This window comes from Agelaius tricolor, unplaced genomic scaffold, assembly GCF_023055355.1.
Source record: "Agelaius tricolor isolate 1412-34295 unplaced genomic scaffold, bAgeTri1.0.p SCAF_35, whole genome shotgun sequence".
NCBI lineage: Eukaryota > Metazoa > Chordata > Aves > Passeriformes > Icteridae > Agelaius > Agelaius tricolor.
The window spans coordinates 5,510,609-5,536,125 of record NW_027269295.1 but is presented as its reverse complement, the minus strand read 5'-3'; the positions used below and the strand labels follow the sequence as shown (position 1 = coordinate 5,536,125).

Genomic DNA, 25,517 nt, shown 5'->3' with positions numbered 1-25,517 from the left:
TGATCTTCACTGTAATATACCCAGACAGCACAATGCCTCACAACTATGAAGGAAAATAAATGAGTAGCAAGTATACCCTATCCCAGGGTAAACCAGAATAGCATCATTCATTTAGACTTGGAAAGGAATAATTGCACCCACCCTTGACTTTAAGTACCCATGTGTAATGGAGCAGACAGCAAATGCCATTAAATTAAACGTCAACAGCATTAAACATCAGTTCTTAACTCTCAATGTACCACATCCATCAACTCATAAGCACCCTGAGCTTCCTCCAGAGACCTCCCCACCCTCCTCCCTGCTCTTCAGCAGATGCATTCACCATGTGCAGCACGGGACAGGAGCAGCCCTTTCCACAGCCCCACATTTAGGAAGGGGCCACAAGTAATTCCTTTATACGTGTTCAGCTGAAAAGGACCTGCAAATCCATAAACCCTTGCTCATCTGCACCACACAGCAAAGGACTTCTGTGTCCCCTGCAAGCTGCTGGCTTTTCAGGACAGGGACAGGGCTGGTTTATGAGAGGTGAGGAGCCAAGTGCAGAATCCCCAGTGTGTTCTCTCACAGCCTAAACATGAGAATCCCTCACTGCAAGAGAGATGACAGGGGAAAGACCAAAGCAGCTGCACCAGATGGTGGCTTCCTCCAGAAAGCTGCATTTATGAGGAGCATCTGAACAGCTACCAGATCATCATCGAGCCAAAAGCAGCCAAAACCTGCCAGCACCAGGCTTATGCTCTCACAAAGTCACAACCAGGAGATGTTGGGGGGAAGAAACCCCTCCTGAGGGCTGTGGCAGAGTGCTCTGCTCAAACAGATGCAGGCCAGCACTGGGAAGGCAGAAACGGCTCCAAATCCTCTTTGAGCCTCATTGCAAGGCTGGGGAAGCATCCAGCTCTGCCACAACCGCATGCAGGGAACATGCTTGTGCCAGCATTGCCACAGGATGCTGCCACGAGGGAATAGCCTACATTTTGTCTCTCAGCCTCCTTCCATCAAAGGTGACAGCTTTTGGATCAGATGGGGTTTTTCAAGTTTCCTCAGTGGCACAGAGGTAGCAGAATTATTGCTGGGCTGCTACTGCTGATCTCTGCAGCTCCAGGATGGTGCCTCCTTGATGTTCTGCCCAGCCCTGCTCCTCTGCTTGGATTCAGCTCCTACTCCCTTCCCACCATATGGTCTTTCTTCCCATCCCCACCCTCCTTGCTCAGAGGCCTTTCCCATGGAAGCTTTCAGAGAAATGAAGCCTCCATTCCTCCCTCCCCTGCTCCACAGGCACAGCCCTTTGTTTGGGGACACAGCATGTCTCCTTGGCTGGTGTTAATTAGAAGGATCACATCAGTGCTTGCAGTACAGGGAGCCAGAGGGCACCAGGCTGGTGCTGCCCGGGACACTTTGCATCCATATTTCTCTCCTGATAGGATTTGGAAGCATCAGGACTCCATTTTTGAAGTTGAACATTGGCCATTTCACAGTGGCACCTTCAGTACAGGCAGGATGTGGAGGGATTGGGCACATTGAGTAGACACATAGCACTTTATTTCTCCTCCTGCATCCAGAGGTGAGGGGGAAGGGAGTCATCAGCATATCTGCTAAATTAGGGCAAGTCCTTCAGCACTGGCTGGCTGATCTGACAGTGGAGAAGCAAAGAGGAATATAAAAAATTGGGGGAAAACCATAGTACTATGTAGAAAGGATTCCTGAATTCCTAAACAGTTCTTTTTTCTCCCTCAAACAACTTGGTGAAATTTCACATTCAGCCTCGGGTTTCCAAGGTCTCTGTGGAGAGCAGCTGTGTCCTCCCTCAGCCCATGGAGAGCCACAATTAGTACAAAGATCAAGAGGGATCTGGTCTGAAGACGACATTAAAGCACTTCCACAGCATCCCCCCCCTCCCTTCAGCCCCATAAGCTGGGGGGACCAACAGGTGGGGAAGAGGACTCAGGCACAAGGGGATGGATGAGACAGGATTACCAAGGATGCTTTGGCTGGCAGGCAGAGAGTGAGGGAGTGTGTGTGACAATGGCTGAGGCAGTTAAAAGACACTAAAAGAACCAATTCCCTCATGTCCTTCAAGCCTGGAGTCTCCCAGGCCCTTATGCTCAAAATGGAAATGAAGACTCAATTTCCTCCTCAGAGCCGAGCCCCATTCTTTCCTCTTTCCCACTCATCCCCAAACGCTGCCCATTTCCCCCATTAAATTATTGCTGACAGAGCCCTTTAAATTACAATGCAGGATCTTGCACTGCCTAATCCACTTAACTCAACCCCAGCTGATTAAATTGGATGCCATATGGTGGGAGAGCACTGGTGTAATCCACAGGGACGGGGACACACTTGACTCATTACCTGGAGCACAGCACGGAGCCCTCTCACTCCACACCTTCATATCGGGGCCCTGATTGCTGCCAGGGATGTGATTTCCAAGGTGCCACTCTCCAGGAACAACACTGGCTCTGGCAAGGTGGTGCTGACATTAAACACAGCCCCAAGCAGCTTAAAGGCACAAATTATCCTTCATCTCTGCTGGCATCTGGCTGTTCCCCCAGCCCCAGCTGGTGTAGCAAACACTTAGGTCTCCCTAGGGCACTTTATAAACTAGGGAAATTTGGTGCTTGGAAAAAACCAAATAGGTGGAGGAGGTCTGTCCATGGGGAAACCTGCCAATAACTTGATTGCAGGGAGAGCTGTGACTGCAGCCCTCAGACTGGGTCACTGTGCAATGAAGAGGATTATAATTAAAAAGGTCACAGCCCTTTTAATAATAACACCCTGCAATGCAGGGCACAGCTGGAGAGCACATTCCCATGGAAAGGGGAGATTCGAGGACATACTGAGCAGCTGTTGGCAGCACCACATCTGGGGAACCAGCAGAAAAAAACACAGGCAACACACAAACTGGTAACATATCAGCATATCTCACAGCACAGCAGCATCCATCAGGAAAGCTCCATCCCAGGCACTGACAGCACTGTAGCTCACCCCCTGGCAAGCACTCGTGTCCAAGGTCAGCATGAACTTCATTTTGTGATGTGTGAGAGTTCAGGGCTTTCCCAGGCTCAGAATACATCCCAGGAGTCCTGGTTTCCCTTCTTCTTGTCTTAGTGACCAAATATCCCTCTTTCCCAATCAACTGCAAGGCAAATGAACCACTGAAGAAAATGATAGCTACTCTCAGCCCTGGAAAAGCCTTTTCAGAACACATCATTAGATGCAGACTAGAGGGGAGCATTACAACAGGCTGAGAAAATGCCAGGGTAGGAGACCCATGTCCCCTCACACCCTGCAGGACTGTCACTCCTTAATTACCTACAGCTGCATGATAACCACACCAAAGAAAGAAAGAGCAATAATGCACACCAGGACCTGTTTCCTTACCTTTTGGAAGGATTAAAGTCAGATTTTCACTCTGCCATCCTAAGAGCTGTTACGTCTAGAAGCACCAAGAAAAATGAAACCCTCCCTGCTCATAGTCAGGTTTTAAGAAGACAACAAATTCCTGTGAAAGCAAAGGGCCATTCTCAGAGCCAGCTGTGCTGTCCCAGCCTCACAAACAGCATCACCTGTGTGCTCAAACTTTGGCCAACACAGGATTCACAGGGCCTGGAGGCTTTTTCTTTTCCCAGCAGCAAAACCAGCATTTTCAACTGACCATACTGTCAACATCTACTTTTCTCTGCATTTCTCCTGATGTCCAACTTTTTCAGTAGCTTCCTAAGGGCGTTTAGAGGTGGCAGAGAGTGAACACAAAGTAGCTTGTCCTTTCCCTGGAGCTGCCCCAAGGAAAGAGCCTTGGATTCAGCCGCTGCAGTGCTGCCAGAGCAGCACATCTGGGAGGTGCCTCCAGCCCCCTCGGGCCACGCAGGGTTTTATTACTCCTGTCAGTCTATTAGAGGCTGATGGATGGAGGCTGACAGGGAAGGCAAGGCACTCCCTTCGTTAGAGATAATAATGTAATTTATAGAGCATCCCCAAGGCCCTGCAGGGCTTTACCAACCCTTTGCTCCATTCTGACAGGTGCTGAGCCCTCCCCAGTGATAGGGGATGAAGGTGCTGAGCACCTGCCACAGCCCAGATCCTGGCTGATCCTGGTTACAGCAGTGTGCAGGGAGTGTGGGAAGGTTTTGCAGCCAGCAAAGCACTAAATTGTCATTGCATGGGGAGCTGCAGAGTCCTGAGCTTGGCCTCCCCTTGCTCCTGCAGCCCAGCAAGACAAGAGGCCAGATCCTGTATGTTCTATGAGCATATAGCCAGGTCAAAACGTGCCAGTAAAACCAGTGTAATGAAAAATGTGCTGCTGTGCTTGATGTGGGGTCATTTTTTGGGGTGGGGGGAGATCCCACCACACCCAGCCATGGAGCTGTGGGAACTGCAGCAGCTTTGTCCCTCTGCTTTTCAGACTTACACTTGGCTGCAGAGCTGGGGAAGACACTGCTGGAGCGAAACAAAGAGCTGGAGGACTCCCTGCAGCAGATGTATGCCACCAACGAGGAGCAAGTGCAGGAGATTGAGGTAGGGACACAGTCGGGACGGGGTGGGGACAGGGGCTGCTTGGCCACCACTGTCACCTAAGGGCAAAGGTGGGAAAGGGGCACTTCCACCAGTGCCCGCAGCTCAGATGCCAGCAGAAAGGCAGGGATGTGCTGTGGGGCGTGGAAATTGAAGTATCTTCTGTAAGTGCCTGAAGCAGGATGGATTAAAGTCTGTTTGAGTTTTAATGCCTGTTGACAGATTAAAGCTCATCTCAGCCCTGGAGAGGGTCTCATTCCCCTATTAACTGGCATTTTTCCTTTTCTCACATCCTCATTCTCTGCCCAGATGTGCACACCAGATTTTGGCACCAGATTTTCGCACCAGGCTGCATCTGGGTTACGTTTGTCCTTCCCCTGCACATCCATCAGCCTTCACACTCACTTCTCTCTGCTCTGCTGCAGTTTTCCCTTGATCCCAGAGATTCAGAATCGTTTTTGTTCCCAGCTGGCCCCTTGGCACCCCCGTAACATAGCCCCCTTTGTTAGAAGCATAAAATAGCTCTTTCTCCAAGAGCTGCAATCTAAACCCCCATTTCAAGCATCCTGTGGGGTCAGGGCAGTATTTCTAAGAGCTCACAGAACTGATCTTAGAGGCTTAAACCTGCTGTGCCTGGGAGGGTTTTCATCCACTGGAAACCTTCTAGGGATGTGTGAGTTAAAAAAGACTGGACACCCCCTGATTTAAAAGGACACAGGGCAGAGGAGGTCTGCCAGTTCACAAGAGCAGCACATGATGCTGCAGGGATCAGACAGCTGATGTTTGAGGGAACTAGTGGATGGATTTAGTCATTCCCCCTCCAGCAGCCCATCAGAAGCACATCCACCAGAGGATCTGGAATCTGGCCCCAGATGACCGTGAGCACCTGAGTAGATGCCCCTCTTCTAGTCTTCCAAGGGTAAGATTTTGCAATAGCAGACTTACAGAAAAGGGTGTGCAAATCCATAGAACCACAGGTCTCCTCATATTTCACAGACTCAGAGTTTTAGCCTGAATTCCCAAGGAAACACAGCTTCTGCAATCGATCTGTCAGGCGATCCAGTAACCAACCGGCCAGTTTCAGTCAACTTTCAGTCCCAGGGATATCAACTTTCTTTGGTACTGGGAATAAAAAAGCAGCTGAATAGAGAGAGATAGAGGTTAGTGCCCTTCACAGAGGGCAGGGGAAGTTCAATCGTATTTTAGACACAAAAATATTTGCAGTGGTCAGGGGAGTGAATATTTAATCTGTGGAAGAGGCTTCAACCAGGCAGAGCCACAAAACACATTATCAGAGGAAGCAAAGGCTGTAAGAATTTCTGCTTGTGAAAAACCCGGGATTTTGGATGTGGAGTGCTCATGCTTCACTTTTCCCTGCAGTACCTGACCAAGCAACTGGAGATGCTGCGACAGATGAACGAACAGCACGCAAAAGTCTACGAGCAGCTGGACCTGACAGCACGGGACCTGGAGCTGGCAAACCAGAAGCTCGTGCTGGAAAGCAAGACTTCCCAACAGAAGATCCAGTGGTATGGCCTCCCCTGGATCTTCAAGATCCAAGAGCCTTCAGCTCACCTTTCCCCTGCCCCAAAGTGCAGCCTCTCATTGCTATCTGAGCCATTCTCTTTTGTATCAGCCCATTTTTGCAGATGTTTAGAACACAAGTGTGTTGCAGTAATGCTGGTTAGCAGGGATCAACCACAGCACAGACATCCCTAGGATGAGGGCTGGATAAAAGAGTGTCTGAAGCTACCTGGAGAGAGGCACAGCAGCCTCTCCTCAGATGCTTTTCCTTGAAGAAAAGACACATAATCCTATCAGGGAGATCCCCAGCACACAGCCCTGAAGAAACACCAGGCACAGATCCAGCAACTCATGAAACCCTGGCTAGTCCATGCTGAAACACCAGTTTATCAATAATACTTCTTTCCTAAAACAAGCCCATGATCAAGGTCATCCCTAGAAACAGCAGCCTAAGCCATGTTCTTTGCAGTATCATTTGCAAACAACTGTGGGGAGGAGGAATTTCTGAGCAGAGTGTTTTACAAACTATCTGCAGACAGAATGAAACAAATCTCTGCCCAGTCTCTGTGTTTCTCTACAAGATAAACAAAAGGAATAGATGCTTGTTTTAAGTGCAGAGATGTTTCAGGAGAGTGCTTATGTCTCAGAGATGACTCGGCCAACTGATTTGAGGACAGGACTCCATTCAATCCCCCTATCCCTTTTTTTATAAGTAACCCCATTCAAGAGTGACCACACAGAGAAAGACCAACAAAAAATAAGTGCTGTCATGATCCCAGGGCACACGCTAGAAACTGGAAGCACCTTCCCTAGACTGGATTTCTCTATAGGAAAAAAACACCTTTTAGGAACCTGTAGCATCCGATTTCTCACCTGTGCTCCCTCCTCTCTCTCTGCAGCTTGACAGAAACAATCGAGGGGCTGCAGAACCAGGTGGAGGAGCTGCAGAAGCAGGTGGAGGAAATGCGGAGCTTGGAGCAGCTCCGCATCCGGAGGGAGAAGAGGGAGCGGCGTCGAACCATCCACACCTTCCCCTGCCTTAAGGAGCTGTGCTCCAGCCCCAGGTACGGAGCCTTGGCTGTGGGAACACCTCCAAATTGCTCCCCACAAACAGGGGAGGCGGTGGGTGAACAAAAACCCCTCAGACACAGAGGTAGGGCATCAGAGCCTAAAACCCATGGCTGGAGCTGAAGGGGGGATGTTCCTCTCACCAACCCACCTGCCTAAGGAGGTGTTGGCAAGGCACAGCCTTCATGATCTCAGCACAGTGAAACTTCCCTTCCCAAACCAGCACAGCCCATTTTCCCTTTCCAGCTGCCTTTCCAGCACAGCACCAGCACCTGCGACTCACTGAAACCAGTTGAGATGGTGCATTTTGTGCTGCATGACTCCAGCACTCCCTAGGAACACATGCAGATACACCATGTGCTGCAAGTGCTGTACAAACACCTTCAGCACTACTGCAGCCTTAATCCTCCTCAAAACCCAGGACTGTGTTAATTCACTGACCTCACAAGGAGATTTCTTGCTCAGCTTTGTCCACAAAAGAGGGTTCTTTAAATAGATAAGCAATCAATAAACTTTGTTACTGAAAGTATCCTCAGCCAGAGGATGTGAACCAAAGACATTTTCACTGCAGCAGCAATGGGGATGTTAATCAGGCCATAACGTGACCCCCAGCAAAATCCACTTAATGTCTCTGTGGTTCTTTTCCCCCCGGTCCCCCAATCCCACTCTCCCTGCTACCACAGGACCTTGGGTCCCCTTGCAGCTCCACAGTTGGTTCTGAAGGTCAGGCTGCCCTTCAGTGCCCTGAAATCTGTTCAATACCCCCCACCACAGCCATGGCTCCCAGGAGAAGCCATGGAGCTTGCACTTTTCCAATCTGTTCTAAACAAACAGGATGCCATGGGTGCTTCACTGAGGAGGAAAACCCAAATTCCTGAAGGGAAGAGGGAACTGCTTGTTATCACTTCCCAGGCAATGAAGAAGGGGCACTTCTATCAAAAATCTCTATTTGCTTTGCCATGTAAATCTTCCCTCACTCCCTCCAGAGCACCTCCCAGACACAGGGCTGCACAGGCAGAAGCACATGTGCTTCAGAGTTTTGGCTGGGTGGGTCTGGGGTTGTTGCCATATGCAGTGGGTAGATGGTGAACTCTGTGGTGCAGAGAGCAGCTGATGGACTCTAGCAGGAAAAAGCCCAAAGCCACCTACTTTCAGCTCACACTGGTAGCACTTGAACATTCATTCTTGCTTCACTGCAGTGCTGGTGGCTTGTCTGTTAACCAGATGTGTCTTTTACATTTTAGGATCTCATTTCCCTCCTGTCTTTTATTGCTGCTGTCCAATAAAACTGCAAGTTCTGTGGGACAGAGATTTGTCTCTTTGTCCACACCTTGTGATCTCCTGGCTCATGGAGAAGGCACATCTCACTCCATGAGCTCATGTCCTTTTTGGACATCAGTAGAACTACTTACATAACAATAAAACACAAATCCCTCATGGGTCAGACTGCTTGGTCTGACTCTCTCAAGCATCTTTCTCCTCTTTCAGGTATGAGGATGCATTCCAGGTCCACAGCTCTTCCACAGAATTCAACCAGAAGCCACTGGAGAGGGAGAATGAGCGTCTCCAAGCCATGGTGGACTCACTGAGATCCCAGGTGAACCAGGAGAAGCAGCGGAAGGAGAGGGTGGAGCGTGAGTACACCTCGGTTATCCAGGAGTACTCGGACCTGGAGCAGCGGGTGTGCGAGATGGAGAACTGCAAACTGCGCATCAAGGAGCTGGAGGCAGAGCTCCTGGAGCTGCAGCAGATGAAACAAGTCAAGAAGTACCTGCTCAGCAGAGAGGACAACCTGTCCGAAGCCCTCCTTGAGCCACTGAACAATGCCCCAGAAGCAGATTACATCGACCTGTCTGAGGAGGAAGGAGGGAAAAGCCACGGGACATCCATGACCCCTTCTCCAAACCACCCGGTGCGGAAGAGCTGCAGCGACACGGCCCTGAACGCCATTGTGACCAAGGATGCCGTGAGCCGGCACGAGGGCAATTACACCCTGCACGCCAACAACGTGCGCAAGCGGGGCATGTCCATCCTGCGCGAGGTGGACGAGCAGTACCACGCCCTGCTGGAGAAGTACGAGGAGCTGCTCAGCAAGTGCCGGCAGCACAAGGACAGCGTGCGCCACACGGGGGTCCAGACCTCCCGGCCCATCTCCCGCGACAGCTCCTTCAGGGACTTCCGAGGAGAGGGCCATGAGCTGGAAGAGAGGAAAACCATGGAAAAGACCATCAGCAAACATGTGGAGGCTGTGGACAAGCGGCTGGAGCAGAGCCAGCCTGAGTACAAGGCTCTTTTTAAGGAGATCTTCTCCCGCATCCAGAAAACAAAAGCAGACATCAACGCCACAAAGGTGAAAAACAAGAGCAGTAAATGAGTCCTGGCTCTCCGCAGCTCCCGCGTGCAATTGCAAAGGTCACGTCTTCTCTTGAGCCCCAGGAAACGCCACGTGGCCCCTCTGCTTTGAAGGTTCGAGAGGTCTGCAAGCAAGAGAATGTCACAGGGACCCAACTCACTTTTTTAAGTTTAGGCTCTGGACAACCCATTGGGACAATTGTACATTGTAGTTAGAGGATTTCAGAAACCACATGACGGATCTCTGCATGAGTTACTGCTGCTGCCAGGCATCACAACAGCAATGTAAACCCCACCATGAAAGAAAAGAAACCAGTCTCCCCCTCCACCCTTTTTCAGCTTGTCCTACAGCCCAATTATCTGCAAGCAAAAGCCTGGATGTCCTCCAGCATCCTGCCACAGCTGGAGGTACAGAGCCTCAAAGTAAAACAAAAAGCCATCAGAACTTTGGGGGCTGCCCCAGCACAGCAGCCCAATCCTCCAGTTAGGTTTTATGGCTGAGAACCTATGCTTGAACCCAAGAGACTTCTATCTCTGCCTTCCCCAAAGGGCAGCATGGTCTTGCTATTTAAGCCATTCTCTAATCAGTCAGGTTTTTCAGCTCTTTACAATGCAAGCTCATTGCAACTGGAAAAACTTGAAGAGAAACATAAGACTGATTGTTCCATCTCCATCAGCGTCGCTCAGTGTTTCAGTCCACACTCACCGGACCTTGCAGGCATATGGGATTTACTCGCTCTAAGTCTGCCCTGGTATTTCAGCCCAGGTGAAGCACCATGCCTGGTAGGAACTCAGTGCCCAGGGCTTTCCCACAGCGAGATAAGAAGTGCTATTACAATATCAGAGACACACTTTCATCTCACGGTCTGGGTACCAGCTCTTTGTGCTGTGCTTTTCAAGAGGTCATTGTCTCATCATAGCAAATTCCTTAAAAATAGCTTGCATGGGCTCAAAACTGACTCCTAGAGACTTACACACAAGCCAAGGGATGCAGCATCTCCCAGGTCAGGAGTCTGGCCCTGGCAGTAGCACGGATCACACATCACCCCTCACTCCTGCTCCAACATCTCCCCAGCCACAAGGACAGATTCCAGCTTCCTGCTGAAAATAATCTTTCTTGGCTGAGACACTGTCACCTCTTATGTTCCAGTTCCCTTTCCAGCACTGAAATCTCCTCACTTTGGCTTCCACAGACATGCAAATACGCAGCCAAAAGGCCACTGCAGTCTCAGGAATCACCAATTTCCAGCTTCCATGAACTAGATGATGACCTTGTACAGTCAGACACGTTTTAGGCAGAGAAGCAGCATCTCATTCCAGCTTAGGCAACACCCTGAGCATTGAGCCACAAAACCCAGCAGTTCAGTGTAAGCAACCTACTCTGTACCCACCTGGAGCAATCATCAGCTACATCTGGATTCTCTTTTCACCAGCTTACATCCCAAAATCTTGGGTCAACAGCTGGAATCTTTGCAACATTGAGAGAAACAAATGTGAATGTGGCTTTGGAAGTGGTAGACTGTTCAAATGGAATAATCCCCTACATCCAGGGGACTGTTCAAACAGAATAATCCCCTACATCCAGGGCTTTGATGCTACAAGGAGCAACCTTTCTTTCACTCCCCATGGAATTAATATAGAAACCACCCCAAAACCACCCTGTTTTGTTAAGCTGAGTACCATAGAGGTAAGTTGGCAGGAGTGTGATGAGCAAACCACCCCTGCTCCAGAGGTCTCCTCCTCAAAACCACCAACTGCTCTTCTCTTCCACACTCTGCATTTTCAGGTGCCCCACAGCCCCAGATGCATCAGGAGCTGCACGCACTGCTGTGGCTACCAGCTCTGTAACAGTATGGAGAACCTTCATGCCTTATTTATTTATAATGGAAAGCAGTTGTCTAATAAAATAAAATAAATAAAAATGAACAACAACAGCAAGAGAAGCGTTGTTGATTTCCTGGGAGTGTTCACCACCTATTGACTCGGCACTTGTAGCAGTGTTGGTTTAAGGCAGGCAGGGTTTGCCCTGCAGTCAGCTGTTGCTGCAAAGGTGTGGGAAAGGAATCACCCTCACTTTCTCTTTTAAACAATCCCATGTGGATCAGCATCACAGTTAAGTGCACAAAACATTAAATATATTTTTAAAGGCTCTATTCTCCTCTCAATACAGAGAAACACTGATTTTCTCACAGCTCTTATAGTTCTTTTTACTTTTAAGAACAGCACAAGAGCTAATTCTTTGATTTTCAAGTACAATTTAGGTCGAGAAAGTGCTTCAGGCGCCCTTGCAGAAAGGAAAGAGAATATGCTGAACTATTCTGCTGCATTATTTATATAACACACATTTTTGTGCACTTGGACTGCCAACACTGCCACGCGATCAAACCTCTCTTTTGTCAGCTCGGAAGTCTCTGTAAAACCACACAATTTCTAAGCTTCCAATTCAAATCCTGTTTTTCTTTTGACCTTTTTTTGCAAACCACAAATCCAAAAACGACTGATGTAAGTAACATGATATTAGTACTTGGCTTGACAAAGGCACAGCTGCCATGTATCAGCAGCATGTTCAGCAAAGTGCTGAGGGCAATTTTCTTCTGCCTCCAAAAATATTAGTGGCCATATATTCATGTCCTGATTGACTGTGTGAGTCAGAATCACTTGATTCCTGCCTTAAGTGGTGCTTTCCGTGATCAGAAGAGGAGAAAATAAGCATCTTCTGGCCTTTTGTGCCACCTTTGATCTAAACTTTTCCAATTGCTTTTGGAACACCAAGGAAAGCTACACAACAAAGCTACTCCACTGAGAAGGAACAAGAGTGCTGAGCAACCACTCTGCCAGAGAAGTGGCGTAACAGAGAGCAGCAGCTGCTTAACAGCACACCCCCATGGTTCGTGACAGAAAGGAAAATTGCTGCATGCAATTAAAATGGATGAGGAAAAGTATGATGTCACAGGAAATAATTCTTAATTTCAGAATTTGGCAAAATCAGTGACATTACTCAGCTCACAGCATTAAGATAATAAGGGCACAGCTTGTCAACTGTCTGGTTGCATGCTGAATTTGAAAGCTGGCATTTAGACACGTGCAGTTCCATCAGATCTGGCCTGGCTTCTCACTGGAATAACGCTTCAGAGGGTTATAACCTGTTGTTATAAACAGGGAGGGGCCACTTGAAGCACAAATTCAAGGGATTTACAGAGCTCGAGCTCCCCACAGGAAGGATTCAGCATCTTCCCTTTCTTACAGTAACTGAGACCTTCTGGAAGGCCTCTCAAAGCCCTGAGGGACTTTGCTCACACATTAACAGCCTGTACCCTCACTCACCCAAGGAGTGACTGCATCCTTGGACTCCTCAGCCTTCCCCTCAGGTTTCTGGGATGGCTCCTGACAGCTTTTGCTCACCAGTGACCACCAAGGGGCTGAGGTGGCTTCCTCAGCCAGGACCAGTGACAAAGCAGTTCATTTTCCAGCAGGAATGCCAAAGGTTTGGCTCTCTTGGCTCACACCAAAGTCAGACCTTGCCATCCCAAGCCCTGCCTGACAGGGAGAGCAGTTTCCAACCATCCAAGCAGAGATCACCCAGCTTTTTACCAAGGCTCTGTGGATCAACACAGTGTGGGAATGAAGCAAAACCAGACAAATGTCCTTTTAGATTGGCCTGGCTTCACCTGTGTGACCTTTCCCAGCCTCTCTGAGGCACTGTCCTTGGAGGATGCTCCTGCACAACAACCACCAGACACATTTGACAACAGCTCGTAAATGAGTCATCTTGCCTTGTGTATTGTACCCATCCCTCTGGCTACAAATCACAAATATTTACCTGTTCCCTGTTAGAAATTAAGGTCACCAGATGGCACAGCTTGCCTCTGACAGCTCTGGGTTTTTTCCTTCAAGCATTTTGTTTCCAGCTGAGTTTGGACAAGGGCAGTGGAGCAGAACTCCGGGATTCTGAAGTTCAATTAAAGCAAAGTGAGGAGCCCTCTGTGGCCCTGAGCTGCTCAGCTGCAGCCAGGGCAGAGAACCATCCATGTCCAGGACTTGTTCCCTCCAGAGAACTGAGTTCCCTGACTTTAAATGCATTATCTGGATGGAACTCAGCTCAGATCAGTCACACAGTCTGCATCGGCTTCTGAACATCCATTTTGGCTTCATCTACAGTTTTAAATAAGAGATTGTCAGCTCCTGTCAAAACGCCAGAGCAAATGACAGCCCATCCCTGCAATGCATTTTCCTGCCGCCAGGAATAGCAATCCCTGCCCCTCTGGAACGCACACCCTTCTTGTCAAGCCAGCTCGGCAGCTCCAACAAGAGCAAAAGCTGAAGGATTTCCACAACTGCTTCACTCCCCTGCATCCTACATTCACCGCTGCTATGTCAGCATTCAAAGAAATAATTGCGTATATATACATGTGTGTGTTTGTATGTAACTCTTTAGCACTCTTGAGAGGATAAAAATGTGATAAAAAAGCACTCCAGGTCCAAAAACGTCACAAAACATTAAAAAGCTGGATGTATTTTCATTTTCAGAGCTGGCCACCGCGCAGGTCTGGGGCGCACAGACCCCACAGCCACCCTGACCTCCCTCATGGCCCGCGGTGCCCCACAGGCTCCAGGTGCCCCCAGGACACCCAACATCCCCCTCTCTTGGCACCCTCATTAGTGCTGCAGACCCCTCCCCGCCCCACAGACCCCCGGCACGGACACCACACGCTCAAGCTCCAGCCCCACAGCCCCAAAAGAGCCCTTCACCCCCCTAAATCGCGCCCTTGCTCCCTCCGCCCCGCCCCGGAACGCGGCGCGCGGCCGTCGTTTCCGCGGGGACGCCTGGCGGGAGAGCACCGCGGCGGCCAACATGGCGGCGCACACGCTGCGGGTCCTGTGTCGGCCGCGGCCGGGGCTGGCGCTGCTGTGCGCCCGGTTCTCGCAGCGGCCCGCCGCCGGCACCGAGTACCGGAGCTCCCACAGCCTGGACAAGCTGTACCCTCCGCGACAGGACGGAACCGCCGCCTGCACGACGGTCAGAGGGGCGGGGGGAAAGAGGAAGACGGCGTCTGGGCGGGGTTTCGTTGTTGATTGACAGCGGAGAGGTTTATTTCATGGTGTGGGCGGGGTCTTAGCAAGGGGCGGTGTCAACATTGTGGGCGGGGTCAGGGTGAGGGGCGGGGCTTTTAGCGCTGCCTGGGCGTTGGTGGAAGCGTGGCGGGGTGGGCGGGGCCGCGGTGGTGGGCGGGGCCGGTCCCGTGCCGTGTCCCCGGTCGGGCGGGGCCGGCTGAGGGGCCGCGGGGGTCCCGGGATTCCCCAGACCCCCGGGGCCCCCCGACACCGCCCCTGATGTCTCTTCCAGGAGGAGCTGCAGCCGGCCGCCCTCGACATCCCCATGGGTGAGGCCCCCTCGCCCCGCACAGCCGTGCCGGGAGCCGGGCAGACCCCCGAGCACCGAGTCCGTGCTCCGAGCTCGGCCCCGTCCCGGCTCAACCCCTGCCCCTCTCTTCCAGCTCGCCTGACCGTGTCCTACAGCCGGAGCAGCGGCCCCGGCGGGCAGAACGTTAATAAAGGTGAGGAACAGCTTCTCCCTTGGAAAAATCACCATTTTCGGTTGTTTTTATGTACCATGTGGCAAAATATTGAGAAGTTGAAGTTAAACAGCATCTTCGTGCTGCTGGACACTTATTTTTCATTGTCATCACCCTGCATTTTCACACAACTTCTGAGTCTTCAGAGTGCTGGAGACCAGTAATAGCACGTTTGATGCTCCTAGGAACACTTACAGGGATCATTCCTGCTACAGATGCCACAGGGGACACCACCTCTATCCACAGATCAAATATAACAGAGGCAACTGGATTCTGAGGGTTCAATCTGCAATAAATTCTCAGCTTAATTCAAATAGACTTAAAATACTGCCTGTTCTGCAATCAAAAATGAGGCAGGCACTGGCTGGCAATAAATTCTGTGGTGTCTAGAAAGGCAAATACCACGACAGGTACAAGTTTGTCTTGTAGAGTGGTGTGTAAAAATACAGCAAGAAAAGAATGGTGACCTTTCAGGAAATTCATCATGGAATCATCCCATGTTGAAAGCCAGCAGAGATCAGGCTGAATTGCCTCATAGATCTGAGGAAGGCAGGCTGTGACATGGAAACAAAGACCCTGTTTTTCCTCCCAGTGAATTCCAAGGCAGAGGTTCGGTTCCACCTGGCATCGGCCGACTGGATTCCCGAAGCTGTGAGACAAAAAATGGCTCTGATGGTACCAACCCTCCCCTTCCATGGTTTCAATGTCTCAGTGTCAGAACGTGGCAGTTCCAACCAAGTTTCAGTGCTCACATTACATTTTCCCATCTCTTCAGCACAGGAATAAGATAAACCGGGCTGGTGAGTTGATTGTGACCTCGGAGGAGAGTCGTTACCAGATGAGGAATCTGGCGATTTGTCTGGAGAAAATCCGGGCCATGGTCACAGAGGCGATCGAGAAACCCAGGGTGGTGTCTAAGGAGACAACACAGAAACTCATAGAGAGGTATCTTCATTAAAATGCTCTTTATTTGGGTTCAGGCTGTCATGTTACACAATTTAGTTTGCAGCATTTTTAAACAATTTTGGTCATACTCCTTTTAATTTCCTTTTTTAAGGAGTATCACTGATCCATTAGATTTTAACTGCTTAGATTTTAACAGTCCCAGAACAGGGACTGTTTCTTTTCTATCTGAGGATGTTTGTTGGTTCATTAGATCTCAAAAGTTGAATATTTAAGTGCTTTCTTTGTACACTGAGGGATCTTTTGATTTTATTTTAGGGTGGAAAAAATGAACCGTGAACGGCTACGACAGAAAAAAATACACTCAACTATAAAACAGAGCAGGAAGGCAGATTTTGACTGAGAACAGCAGAGATCCAAGGCCTTGGCATTCCATCTTCCTAAAGAAGTGGTGTTGGCAGCTGTTAATGATGCTAAACTCATGAGCTGGATTGAATAAAAATAGCCTGAAAGTGTAAATAAACATACTTAATATCTTAATATCACAGTGATATGCTGTGATGGCTTGTGAATAATTTTTCAGAATAACTATTGTTCACATTTGATTTGAAAGGAACTAAAACTTGTGATTTTTGTCAGCCACTCATTTTTTTAATGTTCTTTGTGTTCTTCAAGCAGCCTTTGCTCCATCAGAGCACCCTCTTCTGCTGAACACAAAGCTACTCTAGATTTTTGGGGAAAGAAAGGGAAGAGTAAAAGCAGTCTCAACAACACATGTAAGTAGAAAATAGAATCTTAAAGCATTAAGTTTGGAAAAGACCTCAAGGATCTTCAAGTCCATCCCTTAGAGTATCCTCTGTTTCTTTCATTCTATTTCCTTCCTTTCATCTTTACTCCTTTTGTTGATTTTTGTCTAACCAAACAAAGCACATAATTTAGTTAAACTAAAGCCACATCAGGAATTTGGCAGAAATCTCAACAGCAGGAGACAGAACCCACCCTGTGAGTGCTGGAGGCTTCTGGCCTTTGAGGTGGGACACCAAAATCCTGTGGATGAATCCTCCAGGTGTGTTAGTGAACCCTGTTTGAGGAGAATGAAGCTCTGTGCTGTGATGTGTTCACCACTGCCAGATGGGATTACTTGTGAGGCTCAAAGAAATCAAAATTATTCCTTTTTTGATGTTTGGCTGGGCCCCAGTGGCCTAATGGATAAGGCACTGGCCTTCTAAGTCAGGGATTGTGGGTTCGAGTCCCACCTGGGGTGGGGAGAGGTGGATTTGTTTTAGTAAAACCCCAAATAAGAGAGGGAAGTCATCCCTAAGGTTAATTTGGGGCACACAGAGGTGTCACAGCTCTGCTGCCTCGCGTTTGGAAGTGGAGCTTTGAGCTCCCTCCAGCAGAATATTTCCATCTGTAAAAACAGCATTCAAAGCCGTGGTCCACCCCAAAATGGAATGGTGGGGGGATGCAGAGGCACTCCAATGCATCCTGACATCCCAGAAATGCCTGCCCTGGCCTCTGCACTCCTGCTCAGCACCAGGACCATTTCACACTTCACCTCATCTCACATTTTCCCCCACCGCAAGCTTTTCTGCAAGGAATCACTGAATCATTCAGGGTGGAAAGAACCTCTAAGATTTATCAAATCTAATCCAGTACTGCCATGTTCACCATCAAACCATGTCCCCAAATACCACATCCACACATGGTTTGAACACTTCCAGAGATGGTGGATCCCCTTCTTCCCTGCCAGCACCCCTCTCACAGGTGCGGGTGTCTGAAGCTCCGTGCTGTGCCCTGCCCTTTACAAACACGGGGATGTCGCTGCTTCCGATGTTTTTGTCACACAGAACGTCCTCCCACCATCACCATGCAGGACAGCACCAGCCTCAGCCGAGCCTCCCCATCCCCATCCCCAGGAGACCTTGCAGCCAGGATCACCCGCTGCTCGGGGCTCCTTTCCCTCCGATTTGAAGAACTTTGGTACAAGCAAAGGCGTAAAGCCCTGGACGAGCAGGTGTCAGCGGGGCGTGGAGGAGCTGGGAATTTCAGGGATTAAAAACAGATTCGGAGGTTATGGCTGGTTTAACACCACGAAAAACGCCTGCGTGTGGCCAGGAGGGGCGCGACGGAAAGCAGGGAAGCGGCGCGCGGCTGCGGGAAGGGCGCATCGCGTTCCACGCCGCGGGGAACCGAAGGATGCGGAGCTTCCGCGGGGAGAAGCCGAGCCCCGCAGCGGATCCTGGGGACTCTCTCGGCAGCGAAAAGAGTCACCCCAGATGGGACTCGAACCCACAATCCCTGGCTTAGGAGGCCAGTGCCTTATCCATTAGGCCACTGGGGCTGCACGGGAGTGTGCTTCAGGTGCCGTCACTTAACTCTCTACTGGCCAGGCGGGCGTGTGGTTGCCGTGGATGGGGACGGGGGGGTCTTGCCCGGGATTTCCGGGACCACCTCGGTCCGAACAGTCCCCAGAGCGAGGCCCCGCGCCCCGCTCCCCGCCCCCTCCATCTCCCACACGTCCCGGCGCAGCTCAGAAACGCCACCGCGAGGTGGGGGTGTGGGAGAGGGATGAGATCCCCGCGCAGCCCCCTCGGCTCCCCGGGAGCTGGCGGGACCGGTTTGGGGGGCAGTGAAGCCCCGAACTGGCCCTGGGCGCCCCGGATGCAGCGCGGGGGGGGAGGCGCGGGGCAGCTGCCGTGGCCGAGTGGGCAAAGCGCTGGCTCCATAACAGATTGCCACAGTGTTCGAGTCCCAGTTTGCGGTAAGAGAGCTTCAATTTCCCGCACTCCGGCTGGATCATACAGCACTCCGCACACAGAAAGGTGGGCAGTGCGTTGCTATACTCCACCAAAACACAGCAAACTAAAACCTCACCCGAGTCTGTCCAATAACTCTCCGAGCAGTACGAGAAAATTCCGCCTACGTTATCTCAGCCCTTTCATTTTCCAAGAACCGGCCCCAGCTGGACTTTGACCACCTCCCCACCCGTCCCAAGCCCCGGTTCACCCTCCCCCGAGTGCTACCTCGCCGTGGGGTATAAATTCCCCCTCACTGGCAGAATCCACGGGGGAAATCTCACCTTAAATCAACCGGATCTGCCTCTATTACAGGCACATTTTCTGGAGCTTTAGCCAGCTGAATCCCCACGCCGGCGAGCCGCGCAAAAACCCCCGCCAGGAAATTGAATGTGTCGAGTACTCCCCGTGGCCTTAAAGCAACCACGAAGGGACTCGAACCACTCAATCTTCTGATCCGAAGTCAGACGCCTTAATCCATTAGGCCACGTGGTCACCTACCATAAAATCCCTGCCAGTGTCACGTGCTGGGGGCTCCCCGGGTGCCCCCCGACACCCCCTGGGTATCCCCCATATTCACCCCGAGGCATCCCACACTCTCCATCCCTCCTGGAAGTGTGGCTGGCTTTCCCGACCCAACCCCCGTGATGGAGGCCCCCCCTCCTCTGGGACACCGTGTGCCACTAGGTCACTGTCACTGTAGATGTGACTGTCACAGTGTCACTGTGCCACCAGTGACCATCACTGTGTCTGTGCCACCAGTGACAGGCACCACTACAGCAGAATAGTATAACAATACTGGAAAGAACACCACGGACCTCATTAACCCCCTCTTTGTTCTCCTCCTGCTGCAGCCACTCTCCCCAAAACCTGTGTTTCTCATCTAACCCCAAAAGAAGTTTCCCGAAGTCCACCCCAAGAAGGTATTTTAATTGGTGGTCCAGTACCCAGGGCTTGGATAGGTTCATTGCTTTCCAGGCAGCAGAGCCTCCCACACCTAAGAGAGAAAAACAACTTAAAAAGAAACTTCACTTTGTGTTTTACTGGTGTGGCATTACCCTGACCACAGCTGCCTTTAATATCCATTAACTCCACAGGAAAAGACCCTCCAGGCAGATTTTTAATGCCACGAATCTGAGAGAGCATTATCCCAAAGGTACTTACGGGGAGGACTTTGGTCCCAGGGCAGCACAGCCAAACGCTGTGACCCCCCTGACCAGCCCCTCATGCAGACATGGTTTCTGGTGGAGTAAAGATTCCCAACATCCCAGCTCATCCTGCTCTGGGAAGAGGTTCCCCACACAAGGTGCACATGAACCAGCATCAATGGGCTTTTTTTGGGGGCTCGGGTGCAGCTGATTATACAGGAAGGAGAGAAAAATGCAGCTGAAATTCTCTGAAAACAAGGGAAAATGCAGCTGAAATTCAAGAAAAACCCAGCTCTGCCCAGACAAAGGTAATTAAACAACTGCAACTGCTCTGCTTTGGTGCCTTCTGGGACACCTTGAAGGATGTCCATGACCAGGCCAGAGCCATCCTTTCACTAATCCTTCCAAAAATCAGCCTTTCATTAACACCTCTCCTCTCATCCTCAGGCCCCAAAGCAAAGCTGGTTGTTATCCCCTCGATCACAGCCTCACCTGAGCTCTGGGACCACATAACTTATTGCACAAAACATCCACCTTTGCATCCAAGCCTGGGGCAGTTTGTAGCAGCTCTGTGTTGTTTCCCTTTTCTGTGAAATCTAAACAGGGGTCACTGGCTGGGAGCAGACAGTCACATCATCCCATCAACAGCGGCTCTTGGCCCATGGAGAGAGCCCGGAGCTGCCACGGGGACTTCGCTGTCCCAAAACACATCATGGACCTCCCCGACCTCGCTCTTTGGTCTTTCCCCACATCAGGCTCAGTGTCCAGGTCCATGGTCGGGCAGGGCTCTGGTCTATCCCCATCTCTGGGCTCTCCCTGTGCATCAATCTCCTCACCTGGCATCTCCCACCCGGATGAGGAATATCTTCCACCAAGCAGCAGCCAGCGGCGGCAGGAGGAGGAGGAGGAGACGCGGCGGCGCTGAAATGGGGAGAAAGAGCATGGAAACGGGGCTAGCAGAGGCAAAACGAAAGGCTCACCCCAGGTGGGACTCGAACCCACAATCCCTGGCTTAGGAGGCCAGTGCCTTATCCATTAGGCCACTGGGGCTGCGCAGGGCGCGCGCCCCGGCCTGCGGGAACGGCCCCGACCCCGCGCTGAGGGGGCGGCCGGGGGACCCCTCGGGCCGGGCCGGGGGAACCGCGGGGCTGGGACGGGGCCGCTCCGGCAGCGCCGCCACCCACCGCGGCCTCGCGTGTTCCCTCCGCCCCCCGAGGGGCAGAGATGCGAGGGGAGAAACGGGAGAAAGATGATTAAAAGTGGGGGGGCGGGGGAAAAAAAGCCGACCACGAAGGGACTCGAACCCTCAATCTTCTGATCCGAAGTCAGACGCCTTATCCATTAGGCCACGCGGTCGCTATAGCAAAGCCCCCGGTGATGCTGCCAAGCTCCGACATCGCCCCTACGCCCCTCCCGGGCACCGTCGGAGCCCCGGGCGGCGACCGTGCCGGGACACGGGGCCAGGGGATACACCGGGGCCGCGGGGGACACGGATATGCGTGGGGGACAGGGGACATGGCAATGGGACATGGGAGTCCGTGGGGGACAGGGGGGGGATGGCAGGGGACACGGCTGGGGAGGGACCATCCGCTGCCATGGGGAATTCTGCTGCTGGAGGCGGAATCAAGTGTGGGAATTGCTGACTGCAATTGTTGCCCTGGAGCCATTCACAGGATCACAGAATCATGGAACATCCTGGATTGGAAGGGACCCACAAGGATCACTGGGATGACAGCAGAAAAAAAAGGTAGAAATGGAGAGGAGGGCAGCAGAGGAACACACAGACACATAAAAAAAACCCAGAAGTCTCTGAGCCTTTCATCTTAACTGTGAGGACTCAGGAAAGAATATAAGGAGCATGGGAGATCAGCAAGGAGGCAGAAGCAGAAAATCCATGGGCGCATGGAGGGCTCAGCGGGAAATGACACAGTGTGGTCTGCTGGGAAGCAGGACGGGGCTCAAAGGAGAGCAGCCTCCCCCACAGCCCTCAGTCACACAAGCACTAATTCCTGATCCTTTTCACTGGGGTTGCAGCAAACTCTCAGCCCTGTAAATGAGACTAAATCTGCTACTGAGTAGCTCTGGCTCTTTGCCTTTTCTTTGTGGGGATGGGCCCTTTCTTTTCCTCTCCCTCAAATTGTTTGATTCTTTTTTTTTTATGACCTTATTTTTCTTTGACCACAACTAAAGGCTACTCCCAAGAGCCAGTTGAGTGCATCAAACCATTAGCAAATTCTTCCTCATAACAGATAAAATGTGTTTACAAAAATCCATCCCTCATTAATAAATATCAAATCAACTTCCACATAACAAATGACGTGTCCTGGATCAGTTCATAAGACTCACGGTACCACTCTCCTCCTTATTTGGAAGCAGGAGATGATGCAGGGAGTTTTTGTAGCCATCCTCACCTTTTCTCTTGGGACAGGTAAGTGCAAGGGGGATTGAAAACCTTCGAGGAATTCTGTTCCCATCTGTGTGAGAAGGGATTTTTGTTTGTTAACACTGTTTTTCACATCCACAGCTCCAAACACTTTCTTCTTTGATGCATCCTCACAGGTTGTCTGATGTTTTTATGTTTCAAGTGGAATTTTCTTTCCAGCAGGGGCTGCTCCAAAGTACCTCTGCACCTACTATGATGTTGTTGACTACCTGAACATCTCCTCTCATGACAAGCTGCACACGTACATCCTGCCCAAGATAAACCTGAAGGAGCCTGTGGAAGTGAAGGTGGATTTCTTTCTGGTGTCAATTCTCTCTGTGGTAAGGACCCAAAATGAGTTTTTACAACAGGAAACTGGGCTATTACTAGGCCAGGGTTTGAGTCTTCTGACAGCAAGGCCACAGGGGTGAGAATCAGCCCCTTCCACTTCAGCTTTCTGCTGTTGGAAAGCACTTTTGGAAGATCCGGACTATTTTCTCCCACTCCTTCCAGAAGTCACATCCTGACAAGCAGCCTGCTTAGCAGGAGGCTCCAAACACCATGCAGTGCCTGAAATGGGCAGTGCATTTGCAGGACACTGCCATGGAAATGTTAACAATAATCTATTATTTTTCCTAACCATTGAACTGTGTGCTCCCATTCTTCAGCCGTAGGATCAAGAGCCATGAGCTCTCTTCCCAAGCCCCATTATTGCAGTCTGTGCTCAGGGAAGAACTTCTGCATTGGATACATCTAAGACAATCAGCTAAATATCTTTGTTTCTCCAGGTGGAAAAGCTCCAGACAGTCAGTTTTTACTTCGTCCTGAACCTGGTAGGTCCCTCAAGAGCGTTTCTCTCCTGATGCCCAACACAAAGTCTGGTGCCCAGCCCAGAGCTCATCTCTCTCCTGCAACTTCTTCCTTCAGGAATGGCAGAACCCTTTTGCAACCTGGGACCCCCGGGATTTCTGTAACATCTCTGAAATTGTTCTGCCCATGGATACGTATTGGTCACCCCCCATCTTCATCTTAGAGCGGTACGTTCCCCTTTCATTTTTATCCACTGGCTTCGCAGAAATACAAAGGATGCAAACTGTTGGTTGTATTATAGGAAATGTGATAAACTCAGATGGCTAAAAGTTGTTCCCTTGAGCTCTCTGTAACCGAGAGCCTCCTAATTTAGATTAATGGTGACCACAGTTTATACAAAGCACTTAGTGGCTCTGTAATACTGTAACAGCTCCTGAAATTTCCCATCTGGGCTGCAGCTAAAACCGAGGGAGCAGCAGAAATCAGCACTGCTATGGAATAAAGTGACCTTTAGTAGTGTGTGGAAAGATACCAGGCAGAGCACTGAGGGTCTGACAGAGGGATGGGTACCTCCACCAGCTCTTCAGAGGGAGAGAGGAGTGGGAGGCAGAGCTAGGAATGGGCCCCTGCCCTGGTGAGGGCAGGAAGCAGAGGACAGAGAGGTAGGAGATGCTCAGGAGGTGCAGAGTTACAGCAAACCTTGATCCCAAAGGGCTTAGGAACCCATCTCCCAGACCTGGTTCCTCTCTTCCTGTGCATCCCATGGCTGGGTGATGGCTCAGAGCCCCCCAACAGGGTGCTGACATCCTGGTTTTATGGGACTGAGGCACAGGCAGCATCTCAGGCTCAGTTACTCTCCCTGTCTGTTCCCTCCAGAGTGAACGGGCAGAACCCAGAGCTGAATTACATGGTCCTCATGCACAACGGCACCTTCAACTCCACCCGGCCCTACCAGGTCACCCTGACGTGCAGTTTGGTGATCTTCAAGTTCCCCTTCGACACCCAGATGTGCAACTTGAGCATAGCTTCATTCCTCTACCCAGGTACAGCTGCAGGCTGAGCTTGACTGCCCCTGGGCTGAATTTGGAGGAGGACTAGATGAAATGGGCCCTGGTAACTCCTGGGCTCCTGAGCAGCATCTCATGCTCACAGCAGGGTTGAGGTCATATGAGACCAGGGAAAATGAGTTAAAATGCTGCCATTCTGTCCTGGCACATTTCCCAGAAACATCTCTGGAACAATCCAGATGTTCTGTGGCAAGCCCCTCCCAGGACTGGTTTCTACAAACCAAGAGCCCCAAGACCAGGAGGCTTCCTGCAAAACTGCTACTTGTTCACATAGAATTTTGCAGGACTGATCTTTAAACACACCTGAAAGCCACAGAAATGGGAGAAAATTAATCATAGAATCCTAAGGTTGGAAAAGATTTCCAAGGGCATCAAATGCAACCATTAAAAGGACAGTTTCAGGGATTCAAACTGCAGTTAGAGTTCATCCCTACAGGGAGGGCTGAAATATAAGCAGAGATGACACAAAATCTCCCCAGTCCCATCCATAAAGGACAACTGCCCTAATTCAACAGATGTTTCTCCTCTGATCCACATTTCCAGAGGTCCAGTGAAGCCTCTTCACAGAGACCTTTTTAATTTCTCCCTCATGGGCTGAGAAACCCAAGCAGTGCATGAAACCTTCCCCCTTCCTGTCTGCATACACCCTCAGTTGGGTGGGAAAGGGAGAGGAATAACTGACCTCTAACAAATTCCTAAATTCTTCAACTTCCCTTCCCCCTCTGCCTCCTGCCCAAGCAGTAACAGACTTTGTCATGAAGACGAGACGGACACCAGCTGAGGTTGTAAGAGACAGCAAGAGCTTAATCCTAACTGATGGAGAATGGAAGTTTACCAACGTGAGCATCATTGAATTCACAGAAATGATGGATGACAAAGGATTTTCTGTGGTCACCTATGTGGTATGGCAGCACTTCCATATTATATTGCACTGATTTGGCACCAAAAAACCCCCAGTATAAAACATGACCATTTTTTACATTAGGGGACCAGCATTTGTCAACACATTGAGTCATCTGCTCATCAAATTTTGCTCATCTTCCTTAACAGATTTCCATGGATAGACGACCCACTCTCTACATTCTGAACTTGATCCTCCCAACGTGTGCCCTGTACTTGCTGGACATGGCCGTGTTGTTTGGTCCTAGCTCTCTCGAGGAGAAAATCAACTTCCAGATTGCCATCATCCTCGGCAGCTCCATGCTGGCTGTGATTCTCAACAACAGCCTCCCAACTTCCTCCAACAAACCACCCATCATAGGTACCCACCTTTATCAAATAAACCCCGATTTTCACCCAGGTACCAGCTCTAAGGGAGGTTTTTGGGTGTTGATAGACACATT

At 50.5% G+C, this 25,517-nt stretch overlaps 2 protein-coding genes and 5 non-coding genes across 7 annotated transcripts in view; 3 read left to right on the top strand and 4 right to left on the bottom strand.

Annotated features, from left to right (window-relative positions):
- CDR2L (cerebellar degeneration related protein 2 like) overlaps nucleotides 1-11,385 on the top strand; it is a 15,587-nt gene extending 4,202 nt beyond the window's left edge. Inside the window, exons 2-5 of the mRNA XM_071452682.1 lie at nucleotides 4,400-4,512; nucleotides 5,890-6,038; nucleotides 6,933-7,097; nucleotides 8,590-11,385. Coding sequence (XP_071308783.1) covers nucleotides 4,400-4,512; nucleotides 5,890-6,038; nucleotides 6,933-7,097; nucleotides 8,590-9,475 — 1,313 coding nt within the window. The 3' untranslated portion in view covers nucleotides 9,476-11,385. The remainder of the gene's footprint in view (nucleotides 1-4,399; nucleotides 4,513-5,889; nucleotides 6,039-6,932; nucleotides 7,098-8,589) is intronic.
- Nucleotides 11,386-14,266: 2,881 nt separating this feature from the next.
- On the top strand, nucleotides 14,267-16,467 carry MRPL58 (mitochondrial ribosomal protein L58). The gene is made up of 6 exons (XM_071452789.1): nucleotides 14,267-14,470; nucleotides 14,798-14,834; nucleotides 14,949-15,008; nucleotides 15,619-15,701; nucleotides 15,802-15,971; nucleotides 16,248-16,467. Exons 1-6 carry the CDS (start codon nucleotides 14,306-14,308, stop codon nucleotides 16,330-16,332), a joined length of 600 nt encoding a protein of 199 aa, XP_071308890.1. The 5' UTR covers nucleotides 14,267-14,305; the 3' UTR covers nucleotides 16,333-16,467.
- Nucleotides 16,468-17,120: 653 nt separating this feature from the next.
- TRNAR-UCU (transfer RNA arginine (anticodon UCU)) lies at nucleotides 17,121-17,193 on the top strand. Its single transcript has one exon. It is a non-coding gene; the product is annotated as a tRNA-Arg (tRNA).
- A 1,007-nt stretch (nucleotides 17,194-18,200) lies between these two features.
- On the bottom strand, nucleotides 18,201-18,273 carry TRNAR-CCU (transfer RNA arginine (anticodon CCU)). The gene has a single exon. It is a non-coding gene; the product is annotated as a tRNA-Arg (tRNA).
- Nucleotides 18,274-19,147: 874 nt separating this feature from the next.
- TRNAR-UCG (transfer RNA arginine (anticodon UCG)) lies at nucleotides 19,148-19,222 on the bottom strand. The gene has a single exon. It is a non-coding gene; the product is annotated as a tRNA-Arg (tRNA).
- Nucleotides 19,223-20,852: 1,630 nt separating this feature from the next.
- Nucleotides 20,853-20,925, bottom strand: TRNAR-CCU (transfer RNA arginine (anticodon CCU)). Its single transcript has one exon. It is a non-coding gene; the product is annotated as a tRNA-Arg (tRNA).
- Nucleotides 20,926-21,158: 233 nt separating this feature from the next.
- On the bottom strand, nucleotides 21,159-21,231 carry TRNAR-UCG (transfer RNA arginine (anticodon UCG)). Its single transcript has one exon. It is a non-coding gene; the product is annotated as a tRNA-Arg (tRNA).
- Between the last annotated feature and the right edge of the window lie 4,286 nt (nucleotides 21,232-25,517).

Bases quoted from the DNA above. Each gene is read 5' to 3' on its own strand.
- MRPL58 (XM_071452789.1), top strand. From the start codon at position 14,306: ATGGCGGCGCACACGCTGCGGGTCCTGTGTCGGCCGCGGCCGGGGCTG. The intron at 15,009-15,618 runs GTGAGGAACAGC...TTTTCCTCCCAG, and splicing joins CGGGCAGAACGTTAATAAAG to TGAATTCCAAGGCAGAGGTT. The intron at 15,702-15,801 runs GTACCAACCCTC...CCATCTCTTCAG, and splicing joins GACAAAAAATGGCTCTGATG to CACAGGAATAAGATAAACCG.